Source organism: Gobio gobio, assembly GCF_949357685.1.
Source record: "Gobio gobio genome assembly, chromosome: 8".
NCBI classification, from domain to species: domain Eukaryota; kingdom Metazoa; phylum Chordata; class Actinopteri; order Cypriniformes; family Gobionidae; genus Gobio; species Gobio gobio.
Window position 1 is genome coordinate 22,080,918 of NC_137114.1, and position 17,821 is coordinate 22,098,738.

The 17,821-nt window shown below is 40.6% G+C and overlaps 1 protein-coding gene across 2 annotated transcripts in view; it reads left to right on the forward strand.

Moving 5' to 3' along the window:
• The window catches only part of st14 (ST14 transmembrane serine protease matriptase), a 64,063-nt gene that overhangs the window by 37,065 nt on the left and 9,177 nt on the right, over positions 1-17,821 (forward strand). For both annotated transcript variants that reach the window (XM_079823677.1, XM_079823678.1), the window contains exons 6-16: positions 321-493; positions 1,081-1,116; positions 5,222-5,450; positions 6,979-7,115; positions 7,326-7,429; positions 11,496-11,605; positions 11,804-11,934; positions 12,094-12,198; positions 12,983-13,090; positions 13,430-13,543; positions 16,244-16,363. In XM_079823677.1, the coding sequence (XP_079679803.1) occupies positions 321-493; positions 1,081-1,116; positions 5,222-5,450; positions 6,979-7,115; positions 7,326-7,429; positions 11,496-11,605; positions 11,804-11,934; positions 12,094-12,198; positions 12,983-13,090; positions 13,430-13,543; positions 16,244-16,363 (1,367 nt within the window). The remainder of the gene's footprint in view (positions 1-320; positions 494-1,080; positions 1,117-5,221; positions 5,451-6,978; positions 7,116-7,325; positions 7,430-11,495; positions 11,606-11,803; positions 11,935-12,093; positions 12,199-12,982; positions 13,091-13,429; positions 13,544-16,243; positions 16,364-17,821) is intronic.

The following is a 17,821-nucleotide window of genomic DNA, read 5'->3' on the forward strand; positions in this document are numbered from 1 at the left end:
AGTTCAATTATTACTGTTGCTCATGCTCAGGGTTAGGGTCCATAAAAACAGAGCAAAAATACATTACACTGAATCTGAGTATAATAGATAATGGGCTCATTTTATTTGAGTCAGTAAGAAACCACCCAGAACACCCTAGCAACAGCATAGCAACATCCTTAAAACCATAAAAAATACCTTAGCAGCTGCATAGAAACACCCTGACAACAACACCACCAAACAGCCTAGCTTTTGACAGTGAGTTTTGCATGGGCAAGAATCAGGAAAATCTCATTGTTTTTACTTTCAATTATTAATATGTCAATATCGTGCATCTGCAGTGAAGGAACCTTAGCGTATCATTGGTCTCAGTTTGACGTTCCTGAGATAGACCAGGAGATCGTCCCAGAGCTGACAGAGCAGCGTGTGATCGAGGCTCTGCAGGAGAGCATCCGAAAGGAGGGCAAACGCTTCAGGAGCGTCGCAATCACTTCCAGCGACATCACGGCTTCATGTAAGATGATTGCTAATTACAAAGAAAGAGCATATTTGCTCCACATAGTCACAGTGCAGTAATTTGTGTGAATAAAGGAAGATTAAATTGAAAATGGCTGTGGAAAACTACATTATGACTGTTTTTGTTGTAAAATACCATCGCTAACATGTATATAAATGAAAAACTATGAAAAAAATGTACGAAATGGCTCCTTTAGGAGGACTGATGCTTTTTAATAACATTCTAGATAACAGTAGGGACTTGCTTCCAATGTGCGGCTCAATGCAACAAAGTAATTCTCTGTTTCTGCAAGAAAAAAAAAAAGCTGTTACTGTCTGTCCTTCTCCAGTCCCCATTTGCATTATATACACGAGAGCAGCAGGCCTGAGTGACACCTCAGTGCCCTGCTTAAAATGATATCTCTGTAAGGAGACTCGTGTCGCTGTAGTGAGGTGAGAGACTGGTATTTGTGAACGTCGGAGTCAAGGTGAGGGGTGGAGGAGGAAGAACAGAATGTCTGACAGGCCTGTGGAAAATGGAAGGAAAGAGGACTGAAAAAAGTACAGCATGCATCATTCTCTCGCTCTCTCTCTCTCTCTCTGCAGCCACAGACCCTCGGATGGCCAGGGACCCCAGATCCAGTGAGTAAAGTGTGTCCCATTTCAGTCACCGCTGCACTGTAATTTTCCACCTGGGTTGCCATGCTCTCTCCTGTCACTCACTGAAAAATGCCTGCCCGCCTCCATCTCACGCTTGCTCTGTCTCTCGCTCGCTCGCTTTCCCTTGCACTTACCTTGCTGTGCACAACAGCACAAGATCTCAAAAACCTGTTTTTCAACCACAGAGAGCAAATGTACTGCTCTTCAACAGCACCTTTGTACAAATGTCTAAATGATCTGCATTTAACTGCAAGTGCGTTGCAATTTCTTATGGCTTTATAGTAGCAAAACAGATCCATTTTACTTCAATTAAAGGCTGTCCCACACTAAAAGTGAATCTAATCAGATTTTCCAAATTTGAGAGACCACAACATGACGATTTTAAAAGAATAGATTTAACAGTTTTGTTTCTGTAGCATGTGGAGTGCTGCAATGTGACCAAGACAACACACCACACACCACACACGACGATCTTCCGAACAAATTCAAGCACTCCTAACTCACACCACTTGAAAATCTGATAAGATCATTTGTAGAATGATAATCAGGGACCGTATTCACAAAATGTTTTATCTTAGCACTAAGAGTTCTCCTAAATGGCAGTAAAAGTTCTTAGTTACGAGTTTTCTCTTAACCTATTCACAAAGCTGCTGAGATCAACTTTTACTAAGGAATAGAGAGAAGTCTTAAGCTAAGAGTAAGGGTGGCGTTGACCTTGTTGCTATGGATGATGTCAACATGCTTACTAACTCTGGCCACAGTGATTGGCTGATAGGGGAGGGGTCTCTGTCAGTGATTTAATCTGTAGAAATATTTTGTTTCATGTTGCTATATTCAAATAAAATGTTTGAAATAAGAATGTTGCCATATTCAAATAAAATGTTTGAAATAAGAATGTTGCCATATTCAAATAAAGATTTTAAAAAGTAGGCCGTGTCACAAATTAAACTAGTATATGTTGAGCTAATTGTCAGCCTCTTACATGTCTGCATCTCGAGATGCAGAATTCAAGCGAAAATTATGGTTTATAAACAAAGTTTGTGAGGGGCATATTTAAATGGTCTATCTAATCAGCGCGAGAGGAGGTGTATATAGACAGCCGAGAGCCAACTCTACAGTGTTCTGCATCCCTCCGCCACCCCGTTCCTCACTCACGGTCTGCAATGCAGGGCAGAACTCTAGATTTGGGCTATATTCCGAGCTCGGAGCCCTCGATCCCCTTGGACAGTGCCCCTAATATGCTTATATTTTTTTACTCTAGTCTATTTGATCATTTGTAAGTGTGAACTCGTAAAATCAACTGCCACAGGCAATCTAACATTATTTTTATTTTTTATTAAACATACATTTATTATTATTATTGCCTCAATGTTGGTTGTATAGTGTCTTTTGGCGGATTGTGGCAACAGTCATTAGGATTGTTTAGTGATTGGTCTTAGTGACTTAGGAGTCCTCTTGACTACTTTTCAATGGCGTTTCAAGGATTTAGGAGCTAGTTTTAGTGCTAAAATGCTTTGTGAAATACTCTTAGGAATAAGAAGTCCTAAAATTAGGACGGACACGGCCATTATTTGTAAGAGTTTCTGCTAAGTCGGCAAGTTAGGAGCTACTTTTAGCCTTAAGATGTTTTGTGAATACGGCCCCAGGACTTTACTTAGGATTGTCGGAAGTGGAGAATTGGGCCTAAACTTGGCCCGATTATCTTGTAATGTTTGGGTGCTTTAAATTTGTATCTTCTTTTCTCATAATGTAATAGCATGCTTTGCCGACTCATTTAGGCAAAGATCAGATCTTTCTTCTTTTCCTGTTTCTGTTGTCAGAGAATTGCTTTTACAATCTTGTGGCTGAAACCACCGGCAAAATATGTACGTCTCCTGGGGCCTAATTTATAAAACTTTGCGTAGGATTTGCGTCAGAAGTGGCGTACGGATGAAACATAGGACGTGCGTACGCACAGAAATATTCGGATTTATAAAACCGTGCGCACGCACATCCTACGCAGTTTTCCCTTAAAAAATCACAATCAATTCTAAATGTAGCGCAGCTTTTGCGGCTTCATGTCACGCCCATAGTTGCCCATAAATAGTCCGTGAAACAGCCACAAGTTAATATTCATCGATTGCAAAATCATGGCAAATACAGAGAGGAAATAAAAAAAACGTAACTTCACTCAATGTGAAGTAGAAATTATCGTTGGCGAGGTGGAAAAGAGGAGAAAAATATTTTTTGGAGGGCACAGTGTGGGCATTACTAATGCCAAAAAGGCACTTGAGGTGCAAAAGGTTGCAGACGCCGTAAATGCTGTAGCCTCACAACCTCGGGCCGTGGCCGAAAAAAAATAAAAGAAATGGTCGGACATCAAAGTCGAGGCAAAAAAGCGTCTAGCGCTCCATCGCCAGAGTGTGTCTGCCACGGTTGGGGGAAAGGGGACACCGGAGCTGACCCCTCTTGATGAGAGACTGGCGGCAATTATTGGGGAATCCCTATTAATCCCTATCCCTATTATCTACATGGAAATGGGAAATAGTTCAGTGCAAATGTAATTTCTTGCAGCTTTCTGAATGGTTGAGACATACATCATGTTATTTTATCGAAAATAAAACAAACTAAAGGCATTTGCATGAATACCATGATTCCGTAGCTGATGAAGAAATTTTTACTATGAAAACAACTTTCCCCAGTGGACAATTAATACATCTATCTATCTATTTATCTATATATCTCCCTAATTATCTATCTATCTGTCTATCTAATTGCATCTATATCTGCTCTGCCAGACGGACACATTATTTATGAGGATGAATTGCATAACATGCCAATATTGTTGCAGAACATATTTCACTTTTTTTTTTTTTTGCATTTCTGTTGTAATTTTCGTTTGATTTTGTTTGTTTTACACTGCAGATCGATCAAACGGGTGTTCGTGTAGGCTGTTAATTGTAATACTTGCTTTGTGAAGTCTTCAAGTTATTTATGAGAGGCAGTATTGCCATTTCTTTTACACAACGGTCTACAGTTTCACATACTTTCACGCGTTTCTTCCATCTGCCGACGGTGTCGCCATTTCTCATTTCACCCGTTTTTGTGCGTACGCCTGGGTCAGAGCTTGCGTGAAGGACCGCACATTTTCCCGTCAAGTTTGCTTTTTATAAATGCCAATTATTGCGTAGAGAGTGGCGTACGCCTTCTTTTGTGCGTACGCAACGTTTATAAATGAGGCCCCTGATCACCCAAATAGATAGCCAGCTCACTTACAATGTCAGTGGCAGATTCCCGCCCCTAAATCATCGTCAAATTCAAGACCTTAATTCTGTGGTTGTGTTGTCGTTTTGGGTGTTACTTTGTGGTCTGTTTGGTTAGAGTTGGGACATTACACTTCAATTATGCCTCTAGTTGCAATGGACACTTCTTCTATGATCCAATCAATTCCTGGTTGACAACATCAAGTCCTGCACTGTATTTTTTTTCTCTTGTATGATAAACCAGACCTTTATCCAGATAGCTCTTTCCACAAATGGAAAAAAAAAGATAATTGATGAAGATGGCAAAGAGTCAGTCACGACAACAGAGAGAAAAATACACAAATATTCATCCCTTGAAAGAATGTATAAAAATAGCATGATTAAAAGGTTACATGTTTACTTCATTATGATTGGTTGATTTCATATCTCTGAGCATATACCCCTCTGTTCCCAAGCAGAAATGATGTCCATCGTTAATGCATGCCACTATTCCTCAAGTCTAGACTTCTAAATCATAAGTGCTTGTTCCAATTTTCTCCATCTTCAGCAAAAGGCTGTTATTATGCACTCTTGACCTTCCCCTCAATATTCTAGAACTTTCACTGTGTATTGTATATGCAAGTATATGACTTTTTATATGAAGAACAAAATTCCATTTCCGTAAAAGAAATTGCACTGTGGGATTTGCATCTGTTGTATACTGCTCATTTAGGCAAATACAAGTACGCAAGCACTCGTCTGAAGTATCATTCGAGTGCTTGAGCTAGTTTGAATGGAGATACCAGCATGCAGCAAAGCTAAGATCTTTCTACTTCTCCTCCTTCTCCTCCTCTTTCTGTTGTCAGAGAAATGCTTTTACAATCTTGTGGCTGAAACCACCGTCAAAGAATTTACGTCTCCTGATCACCCTAAGAAATACCCAGCTAACTCCCGATGTCAGTGGCAGATTCGCGCCCCTAAAGGCTACGCCATCATCGTCAAATTCAAGACCTTCCACATTGAGGATGACTGTGCCAATGACTATGTTGCCATCTACGACTCCCTCAGTCCTGACAGCACTCGCGCCATCACAAAGTGAGTATATGCAGCTTTTTTTATTTTTTATTTAGTTAAATACCAGTTATGCTCTATTGGTAGCATCTGTGACATGCTGTTGATTTAACAAAAAAGCATAATTTAACTATGAATATTCCTGAATGCATTTGAGCCTTTTGACTTGAAAATCTTCAGACATTTTCTCCACTATTTTGAGTAAAATAGACTGTTTTTTTTTGTCCCCTTTCTTAAAAGAAAACACTTTAAATTGAAATTAGCATGTGCTTCAATCTTCAAAAAGAGTTTGGGGTCGGAGAGAGGATTTGAATTGTTGTCTTTTTGTCTCTCTCTTCTGTTCACTTGTGCATTTGATGCAAAATCGAAAAAAAAACGGTGAAATATTATTGTGATTTTAAAATAAACATGTTCTATTTGAATATATTTTAAATGTTGTTAATTCCTGTGGTGTTAAAGATGAATTTTCAGCTTTATTAATCCAGTCTTCAGTGTCACATGATCCTTCAGAAATCATTCTTATATGATGATGTGCTGCTCAAGAAACGTTTCTGATTATTATCAATGTTGAAAAAAGAGCTGCAGTTATTTTTGTGGAAAGATTCTTTGAGAATAGAATGTCCAAAAGACTTTACTGTCACTTTTGATCCATTTAATTTGTCCTTGCTGAATAAAAGTATTAATTTATTAAAACAATTCTGACCACAAACTTTAGAACAGTAGTGTATTCAGCACTATCTTCTAAACGTCAAGGACGAAGCCCCCTCATCGCTTGCCACTGACCGGTTACACGACTTTTCAATTCAGTTTCATTTTTCATGGTTGGCCTCAGGCTTCTAACTGAAGATTGGCTTGTTAAGACCCCTGTCTAGCACCTCTCAGATACATGCCGCGTTTTAGTCACCTTATCACTGGGTGAAGACAGGCTTGTGTAAAGGAGCACTTGTTTTTCTTTTATTTTCTTGGTTTATTTATGCTATATAACAAATCAGCCGAAGTGTATAGGTCACAAACTGTATCTTGAAGCCAGTGGGCTCTGAACATAATTCTCACAACACTGCTCAGCCTCTGCCCTGTTTCCAAGGTGACAGAGTTTCTGTGCATCACAGCCATACCGCTCTTAATAATGTTGTTACGCCCCAGATCTCTCTCTCTCTGTGTAGTAAGGCTACTAAACTGAGTATAGCCATTTGACTTTGCTTGTCATATAGTTTCACAAGAGACTGAATCTCTCTAATTGAAGTTTGCAAACTTTATTTGATTTAGTGAGGCACGAAGTTTAGACATCTTTGACTCAATTTATCATCCTAAAGACCCCATAAAATCAAGTTTTTAGTCCATATCTTAAATGTCATGTCTGTCATCTACAGACTTGTATACTCCTAAACACTGACAAAATGCACTTGCGGCACATATTTATCATTTTTGGAACAAACATGCTGATTATACACTCTTCACGGATTGTAATCCACATACACACTAGTATACAATAATAAAACGCTCTTCTACACAGTTGTCACAGTTCTAACACTCTTGCATCTTTCTATCACAGACAGTGTGGACTTCGCCCTCCTACAAATCCTCTTGAGGTTGTTTCTTCTGGTAACATCATGCTTGTCAACCTGATCACAGACAAGATCCAGAGACCAGGATTCAAAGCGGTTTACTCTGCCATTCCTGCTACTACTGGTAAAACTTGCAATCATTCTGTACAAATGTTTTAGCATTTTATAAAGTCATCATAAAGTCTTTGTAAACACTGATTTAAGCGGCATTGAATCTTGAAAAAGAATGTTGAATTGACTAGAAAGTGTTTTATGTTTAATTTTTATGTTTATGTTTTATGTAGGTTTTATCATAACTTTTTCCCATTCATTTCCCCCCCATATTAATTTCTAGCTGGGAGCTGTGGAGCATCTCTGACTGCTTCCACAGGAAACTTCACCTCTCCTTATTTTCCTAGTTTCTACCCTCCTTTGGTCAACTGCAATTGGAACATCAATGTAAGCCTCACAACACTTTCCCTTTTATTTGTTTATAAACAGATACCCCTTTTCCACCGACACTGTTTTAGTGCGGGTCCATTCTCGAAAAGTTTTGTGCATTTCCACTGCAGAAAAGGGGGTTCCGGGCCAGTTCCAGTGCGGTTTCCCCACCTGTGTCCATTCTCAAACCGTTCCGCACATTTCCACTGCAAAAAAGGGGGTTCCGGGTCAGTTCCGCTGCAGATGCCTGGCCTGTGTCCATTCTCAAACCGTTCCGCACATTTCCACTACAAAAAAGGGGGTTCCGGGTCAGTTCCGCTGCAGATGCCTGGCCTGTGTCCGTTCTCAAACCGTTCCGCATATTTCCACTGCAAAAAAGGGGGTTCCGGGTCAGTTCCGTTGCAGATTCCTGGCCTGTGTCCGTTCTCAAACCGTTCCGCACATTTCCACTGCAAAAAAGGGGGTTCCGGGTCAGTTCCGCTGCAGATTCCTGGCCTGTGTCCGTTCTCAAACCGTTTCGCACATTTCAACTGCAAAAAAGGGGGTTCCAGGTCAGTTCCGCTGCAGATTCCTGGCCTGTGTCCGTTATCAAACCGTTCCGCACATTTACACTGCAAAAAAGGGGGTTCCGGGTCAGTTCCGTTGCAGATTCCTGGCCTGTGTCCGTTCTCAAACCGTTTCGCACATTTCCACTGCAAAAAAGGGGGTTCCGGGTCAGTTCCGCTGCAGATTCCTGGCCTGTGTCCGTTCTCAAACCGTTCCGCACAGTTCCACTGCAAAAAAGGGGGTTCCGGGTCAGTTCCGCTGCAGATTCCTGGCCTGTGTCCGTTCTCAAACCGTTCCGCACATTTCCACTGCAAAAAAGGGGTTCCAGGTCAGTTCCACTGCAGACTCCTGGCCTGTGTCCGTTCTCAAACCGTTCCACTGCAAAAAAGGGGGTTCCGGGTCAGTTCCGCTGCAGATTCCTGGCCTGTGTCCGTTCTCAAACCGTTTCGCACATTTCAACTGCAAAAAAGGGGGTTCCAGGTCAGTTCCGCTGCAGATTCCTGGCCTGTGTCCGTTCTCAAACCGTTCCGCACATTTCCACTGCAAAAAAGGGGGTTCCGGGTCAGTTCCGCTGCAGATTCCTGGCCTGTGTCCGTTCTCAAACCGTTCCGCACAGTTCCACTGCAAAAAAGGGGGTTCCGGGTCAGTTCTGCTGCAGATTCCTGGCCTGTGTCCGTTCTCAAACCGTTTCGCACATTTCCACTGCAAAAAAGGGGGTTCCGGGTCAGTTCCGTTGCAGATTCCTGGCCTGTGTCCGTTCTCAAACCGTTTCGCACATTTCCACTGCAAAAAAGGGGGTTCCGGGTCAGTTCCGCTGCAGATTCCTGGCCTGTGTCCGTTCTCAAACCGTTCCGCACAGTTCCACTGCAAAAAAGGGGGTTCCGGGTCAGTTCCGCTGCAGTTTCCTGGCCTGTGTCCGTTCTCAAACCGTTCCGCACATTTCCACTGCAAAAAAGGGGGTTCCGGGTCAGTTCCGTTGCAGATTCCTGGCCTGTGTCCGTTCTCAAACCGTTCCGCACATTTCCACTGCAAAACAGGGGGTTCCGGGTCAGTTCCGTTGCAGATTCCTGGCCTGTGTACGTTCTCAAACCGTTTCGCACATTTCCACTGCAAAAAAAGGGGTTCTGGGTCAGTTCCGCTGCAGATTCCTGGCCTGTGTCCGTTCTCAAACCGTTCCGCACATTTCCAGTGCAAAAAAGGGGGTTCCGGGTCAGTTCCGCTGCAGATTCCTGGCCTGTGTCCGTTCTCAAACCGTTCCGCACATTTCAACTGCAAAAAAGGGGGTTCCAGGTCAGTTCCGCTGCAGACTCCTGGCCTGTGTCCGTTCTCAAACCGTTTCGCACATTTCCACTGCAAAAAAGGGGGTTCCGGGTCAGTTCCGCTGCAGATTCCTGGCCTGTGTCCGTTCTCAAACCGTTCTGCACATTTCCACTGCAAAAAAGGGGGTTCCGGGTCAGTTCCGCTGCAGATTCCTGTCCTGTGTCCGTTCTCAAACCGTTTCGCACATTTCCACTGCAAAAAAGGGGGTTCCGGGTCAGTTCCGCTGCAGATTCCTGGCCTGTGTCCGTTCTCAAACCGTTCTGCACATTTCCACTGCAAAAAAGGGGGTTCCGGGTCAGTTCCGCTGCAGATTCCTGGCCTGTGTCCGTTCTCAAACCGTTTCGCACATTTCCACTGCAAAAAAGGGGGTTCCGGGTCAGTTCCGCTGCAGATTCCTGGCCTGTGTCCGTTCTCAAACCGTTCTGCACATTTCCACTGCAAAAAAGGGGGTTCCGGGTCAGTTCCGCTGCAGATTCCTGGCCTGTGTCCGTTCTCAAACCGTTCCGCATATTTCCACTGCAAAAAAAGGGGTTCTGGTAGCCTGGATGCCAGCCGAATTTAGCCCCGCCCACAAAATGTTTTGCTCGGGCAATTCGGTCTGGACTTGCTCCATAGAGGAGGAATTATGCCCGAACAGAAACTGTTCGGACCAATGAAATTGTCAGGGCGGGCTTTAGACGATGATGGACAGATGATCAACAGTAACGTAATCATCCACGTCATCGAAGGCTCTTGGGTTGAATTTGCTCTTATCCTAAACGGAGAACTTGTTCGTATATGCATTCACCTTCACCATTTCTCTCAGAAACGATGATCGTGTTGGTAAGTACTCTGTGTGTCCTTAAATTATTTTATTACTGGCAAAGATCGTTTACACTCATCTTTTTCTTGTAACGTTACTTAATCCAGCGTGCGTGCAGACAGGGTTTCCAAGTGTTTTTGCAATGTCGCGCACAATTGCTACTCAAAACTATAGCCCAAAACTATAACTTTCCGGGGGGTTCTCCGGAAAAAAATGGCGTTTGGTTGGCAAAATATGTTATTTTGGCAAGGTTGCCTGCTAAAATTCGCATTCCTGGGTTTATATAATCACATAATTGGGGTCGCTTCAACCCGCGGACATGGAGAAAAACACGGACTTGGTTACAGTGCAGTTGAGTTCTGTTGACATTTGACAACTAACGTTACGCGTCGCTCCGTTGCTCTGATTGGTTGTGGGTCTATCCAATTGAGGTCTTTCCTGGCTCGGTTGAAACACGCCCCATAATCAAAGCTCAATGGAGCGGTACCAGACTCATATTCTGACTAGAATTGAGTATGGCCACGCCAGGCTAGGGTTTTGGGCCAGTTCCGCTGCAGATTCCAGGCCTGTGTCCATTCTCTAACCTTTCCGCACATTTCCACTGCAAAAAAGGGGGTTCTGGGCCAGTTCCGCTGCAGATTTCTGTCCTGTGTCTGGTTCTGCTGCTGATTTCTGGCCTGTGTCTGTTCTCAAAATGTTCCACACTTTTCCACTGCACAAAAGGGGGTTCTGGGCCAGTTCCACTGCGGGTTTCACGTGTGTCCGTTCTTAAACCATTCCACGCATTTCCACTGTTCCGGGCTGGAAAAATCTGTTCAAATCTGGGCTTGCTGGTCTTGAATGAAGCCAGGAACCGGAGGACGGAGAAATGCTGTCGCTGTCTCATTGAGCAATGTAATAAGGTTGCACTATATTGATCTTTTATATCTAAATATATAAAACTATGTGAGAGAGCGAGTGAATCAACAGTTTAAATGTATTTCTGAAAAGGACAGATGAGAGTAGGGGCAGTTTATGCAAACTGCCGGTATGGTAGAATCAATACTGATATTGTGAACATTAAAACAGAAGTGCTGCAGAGCCTGTTTTTTTTAAGTTATAGTCAGATAAAAAACACATAGTAGCGCTACGTCACCGTTGCTCCTCAAGGAAACATGCAGCCGGTTTGCGACAGGCTCCAGTTCACCTGGCCGAGAACACGCTCTGGCTCCAGAACGAGAACTATTCTGGTGGAAAAGGGTTAAGAGAGTTCTCATGTATTAAAATTAAAGATATATTTGAGTAAAATTTTTGATGTAATATTTGTTTTTATTATTTTATACATTTTCATATTTGGATGAACTATTCCTCTAGAAGTATTTGTTGATTCATGCCTTTCTGAAAATAACCCTAAAGACTATCATGTGGATTCTGCAGGTTCCTGCCGGCAAAAAGATAAAGATTGAGTTCAGTATGTTCCGTGTGAAAGAGCCGGGGGTGGACCCTAGCAGCTGTCACAAAGACTACGTAGAGGTGCTGGGAAAAAAGTACGTTCTGTCATCTGTACTGCCATACCAGCCAGGAAGATTTCATCTTTTTTTCAGCTTCCTGACAATCTGTAAAATGGCACCATTCCTTTTTTTTTTTTTTTTTTTTTTGTTCTTGTTTATTTGTTTCGTTTTTTGGGGGGGGGTTTCTTAAGCCTTTGTTGTATTAACAGTCATTTCGTTCCTCCATTTTTGAAGGTATTGTGGGGAGAGACGTAGAATTGTGCTTTCTAGCACCACCAATGCCTTGGAAGTGAAGTTTCATTCAGATGAATCCTACACTGATAAGGGATTCAAGATCATTTACTCTGCCTTCGATCCTGTAAACCGTACGTAAGCCCAGTGTTTCAATATGACCATCAGATTTTGACCCAAGAACAATTAAAACCGCCACATCACATTATTCTATCATTATAACTGCTTCACTTCTCCTTTGCATTGAGTCCTGGCTGTCTTCCTGTTTTCACCCTCATGAATTTCATCTCCAGCTTGCCCTGGTCAGTTTGCGTGCTCCTCAGGCTTCTGTATCAGAAAAGAGCAGCACTGTGACGGGTGGAACGACTGCGAAGACATGAGCGATGAGAAAAACTGCAGTAAGTCTCACCCCAGTCAGGATGTTGCAACATTTAATTTAAACCTTTCAATTTATTAATTAGAGTTTGAATTGAATTAGCCCTGTCCGACAGGATATTGATTTGGAACGACAGGAAGATGAATTTACTGAATTGCAATTCAAGCACAACAGCGGGATTTCATCAGTCAAAATTAATGATAAATAATTGCATCAATAATTTAATTATGTTGATTTATTCCGTAATATATAAACATATCTGTTGTTTTCTTTAACTGATCTGACAGATTCCTCCAAATTAAGATCAAAAATGTGTTCAGATAACTTTTATAAATACACCAAAAATGCTATTTATTATATTTAGTACATATGCATTATATTAAAATATCCATTATAGTATTAAATTAAATTATAAATTATAGCATTCTGAGAAATTTGGTGTTCTTGGCTTATAATTAAGTTATTATGTATTGAGAATTTTCTGCAGGTGGCATTTTATGGTTGTTGAGATCATTAAATGTTTCTGGAAATAGAAAATATGTTATAAGCATGATTATGGTTAATTTATACTGAAATTTACATGTAAATTGTTTCCTTAAGTTCTGATTTGAATTATTATTCTGCATCCTGTTTGCTACCTAACAAGTTGCCGTTAAACTCTGGGAATACTTGGAAAATGTTTTATTTGATTTTGTAAAAACCTTTTCAGGACAGTTAGGGTTAGTATTACTACATTGTACTAATATCTGAAAAAAAATAAGGTGATGTTTCACATACATTTTGCATTATTCTTTTTTATGTTTCAGACTGTGATGTGGAACAGTTTGCTTGTAAGAATGGCCTTTGTAGGCCTCAGTTCTTTGTGTGTGACAGAGTGAATGACTGTGGTGACAACAGTGATGAGGAACATTGCGGTGAGTTTCTCTATTAGATTTTAAAGAACATTTATTTATTTATTTATTTATTTATTCATTGCTCTATTCAGCATTTACTTTTTAGCTGTGAATTCCGTTTGGAAACCCTGCTTTACAGGAAGTCAATTTAAATTAAACAAAATACATTTAAGGATGCACTAAGTGTCCACACAGACAAAGCAGTGCCCTAGGAAAGCGGGACCTCGATGATATATCACATGAGCAGCTGTTTCCTGGCATTCAAATAAACACTAACTTAAGACAAACTTACCTTAAACTTTTCTTACTTTTTACCATTGAAGGACACTTGACAAGGTTTTGTTTTGTTGTTCCTCCTAGATTGTGGCAAAGCTGAGGCAAGGTGCGGGGATGGCGCCTGCATCCCACAGGAATTTCTATGTGATGGGAAAAATGACTGTGCTGATGGCAGTGATGAGGTTTCCTGCAAAGACTGTGAGTGGATTTAACTTTGATTTACTGACCATAGATCTGCCTTTCCATAGAGGTTGATCAAGTTTGTTTTTGTAAGCTTATCTGCATTGCATGTCTATTATGAGAACCATAGTTATTCACAAGCAACACACTAACTTATCATTCATCATGGCATCATGGGTCAGCCTTCATGACTTCAGTTAAAATAACAATAAAAAGCAAAATAAGACTCATTCATGCATACGTACTACATACATACATACGAACATACATACATACATGCATACATACATGCATACATGCCTACATGCGTAAATTATTAAACATATCAATAGTGCTTATTGTTAGGCTGGATGTTCATGTGTATGTCCACACATCCTGTGTGTGCTTAGCTTAGGGTATCTATTGACAGGAAGTTCAGTTGAGGTAAAAACTAAACGTTTGTGATCACAGTAAATGGCCAGCCACTGAAAAGGTGAATTAAAACATTTAAAGTTTTAGGACATGCTTTAAATTTAACTTTAATCAGGCTTTGTCAGCCATTAAGCAACTGTATTTGAATTTTCATTTTTTAATTATCTTATACTGGCTGTGTATAAGTGGTTTCTCCACTTCTGTAGCTATCAAGCTGACATGTACATGGTGATGGGTATATTAATTAAAAATTGTAATCAGTTACTGATTCCAAATTACATGACAAAAGTTGTAGTTGGTAACGTAATCCATTACATTACATATTTAAATGAATGAAAGATGAAAATTGTGTCATTAATTACTCGCCCTCATGTCGTTCCAAACCCATAAGACCTTCGTTCATCTTCGGAAACCCAAATTAAAGGTGCTCTAAGCAATGTCACGCGTTTTTTAGGCCAAAACATTTTTTGTCACATACAGCAAACATCTGCTAGCTGCCTGTCCCCTGAACACACTATAAAAAAATGCGGTCTCTGTAGTCTGCCTAAGCTCCACAAACTGCAACAAAAACAAGCTGGTGCAGGCTGCACCACGAAGCCCAACAAACAGTGCTCCAGCCAATAGCCGACAAGAATGATTTGGGGGTGGAAATCGTTCTTGTCGGCTATTGGCTGGAGCACTGTTTGTTGTGCTTTCGTGGTGCAGCCTGCACCAGCTTGTTTTTGTGACAACGCTTAGAGCACCTTTAAGATATTTTTGATGAAATCTGAGACATCTCTGAACCAGCCATAGGCAGCAATGTCATTTCAACTTTCAAGGTCCAGAAAGGTAGTAAAAACTACCCAGAAAGGTTGTTAAAATAGTCCATGTGACTCCAGTGGTTCAACCTTAATTTTATGAAGCAACGAGAATACTTTGTGTGTGCAAAAAACCCCCCAAAATAACGACTTTATTCAACAATTTCTTCTCGTCTGTGTCAATCTCCTACTCTGTTGATGTAGGAAATACAGTCCAGCGCTTCAGAGTTCTACGTCAGAACGCCTGCTCACTATTGGTCGACGCTGTTCACATGTGCACCACAGACAAGAAGAAATTATCTGACTGACTACTTTTTGATTACTTTAGATTACTTTTGACCTGAATCGATAATCACATTGATTTGAATAGGACAATCGTGTACCATGATATAAAAATACAAAGAGAAAGAAAATGTATTCCATTCTTTATCATCAACAACATGAAGTGCAGTCAATATTCAAAATGTGGTTTGTGATGGAACTGCAGGGTTTGTGAGTTTAATGAAGCACTATCTTAAATTCTCAGGGGCTATTTCAACTAACTATATTAGGTCAAAGAGGTTCAGCTGACAAAAAAAAGTAGGGGAATCCCTGCATTGCATGTAAATATAAAATTAGGTGAAATTGTACGTTTGAATGTGTTTGAAAGACAAAAGCCTTCCAAAGACAGTAATATGTGGTTAAAAGACTGAATGTGTTTGTCAGGAATTTATTAATATGCAATGTTGCGAAAACACTTCTTATAAGTAAGATGATTTCTGTAAATACAGTGATCAAATGCTGTGTGGCTGTCAGTTTTCAGTCTTATGACTAGTGGCTGGACCGTGTGTGCAATTTCACAAACCTGGAAGACCTTCTGAACGTATACAAGCTGTAGGCATTTTTTTTAGAAAGGAACATTTTAAAGATAAAAAAAAATAGTTGGGAAAATCAATGAATTATGAATAATGTGCTGCCATTGTGAGAATAACATTCTAATCAATCATGTAATCAATAGAAAAGTAACTGTTGTCTGATTACTAATATTTTTAAAATGCACTTTAATGTAATATAATTACAAGTACTTAATTTTTTTAATCTGATTACGTAATCCTGATAACACGTAATCGGTTACTACCCAGCACTGCATGCACATTCACACTGAATATTGAGTACCATTAATTAATGGGATAATTAACCTGCTTTTAATATGCAAAATAGACTCTTGTGATGGCAATAGCTTCAACGCTTAGGCTGAATCTGTAATGAAATCACACGTTTTGGTCTTTCTACAGTGTTCAGTCCTTATTTACTGCCCTTTCTTTCTATCCCAAAGTTGTTCATTGTTTTTGTATCCTTCAGCAGAAATAAGTGACCTATCCCCACAATCAATAGGCCTGATCAATAAGGTTGCTCTTGCATTGCCACGAACGAGGCGTAGGTCTTTGGTGATGAAAAGAAGCTGCAATTGATGTTTTATTCCCTTGTTTACCTCAAGTTTGACTTTCTTTATACTCTCTTCCTCTCTCAGCGGCTGGAATCTGCAATGATTTCTCCTTCAAGTGTAAAAACGAGCAGTGTGTGAACAAAGTGAACGCAGAGTGTGATCGCGACGACGACTGCTCTGATGGTTCGGACGAACAGGGATGCAGTAAGTCATATTTTTGAATGTATTTTTTTCACTCATAAACAAAAGCGAAAATTCTGTTTTAGTCTGTGTGTTGCACGAAGTTGTTTTTTGATTAAATCGCATAGAGCTACAAGATTCTGAATAAATTGATAAATTGAGAATCATAATATTTTTTATTTCAAATACAGATCACGATTCTGACCAGACAATTGAACAAAATGACATGTAATTTGCTAGAGGTTCTGTAAAAATGTTGATTGGTGCCGTCTATTTAAAAATGTTTCATTAATTTGAAATAATTATTTTAAAATATCGGTTTGAATGAATGATTCAATGACTCTCTCATAAATACTTCACTTGTTTCGTTACTGGATGAATCAGCGTTTTTTAAATTAATCTCTTCAATGAAGTCACTTGTCGCCACCTACTGGTGTAACAATGAAATCGATACAATCGTTATTTGAAGCAAAAGTAACTTTCAAAGGGTGATTTTCTCTATCACCCTGGATCGCTTCCATAGAGTAACAGTAACAGTGACAGAAACATAACAGTGTTTATATCTGAACTATAAACTTTTATCCCTGTATTTCTGTGATAATTTTAATATAACAGAATTAACGATACTGCGTGTAGTTGAAAATACTGTTTGTGAAGGTGTTTCATACCTATACATGACAACTGCTCTCTCTTGCTCAGCGACAGCGCCGATGCAGATTAGTACGGAATGTTCTGGTGTGATTTTATCAAGGGTTTAACAGACACAGATGAATTGTCATTTTGGAATGAGATCGCATGGTAGTTTGAATCACGATTGCGATCTATTAACAATTAATCGTGCAGCTCTAAAGTCCCAGCTGTGATGGTATTTAGAGCTACAGCACTGTGATATTATGTGATATTTCTTAAATTCATAATTCAACTGTAGTGCTCTGGTGTGTATTTCAGCTATTTCACAATGATTAAACTTGTTCCTCATCCAGTCATATATCATATAACATATCATACACCGATCAGGCATAACATTATGATAATATTGTGTTGGTCTTCCTTTTGCTGCCAAAAACTCCACTCGACCCCTGAAAGTGTGCTGTGGTATCTGGCACCAAGATGTTAGCAGCAGATCGTTTAAGTCCTGTAAGTTGCGAGGTGGGGCCTTCATGGATTGGACTTGTTTGTTCAGCACATCCCACAGATGCTCGATTGGATCGAGATCCGGGGAATTTGGAGGCCAAGTCAACACCTCAAACTCGCTCCTCAAACAATTTCTGAACCATTTTTGCTTTGTGGCAGGGCACATGATTCTGCTGAAAGAGGCCACAGCCACCAGGGAATACCGTTTCCATGAACGGGTGTACATGGTCTGCAACAATGCTTAGGTAGGTGGTACGTGTCAAAGTAACATCCACATGGATGGCAGGACCCAAAGTTTCCCAGCAGAACATTGTCCAAAGCATCACTGCCTCCGCCGGCTTGCCTTCT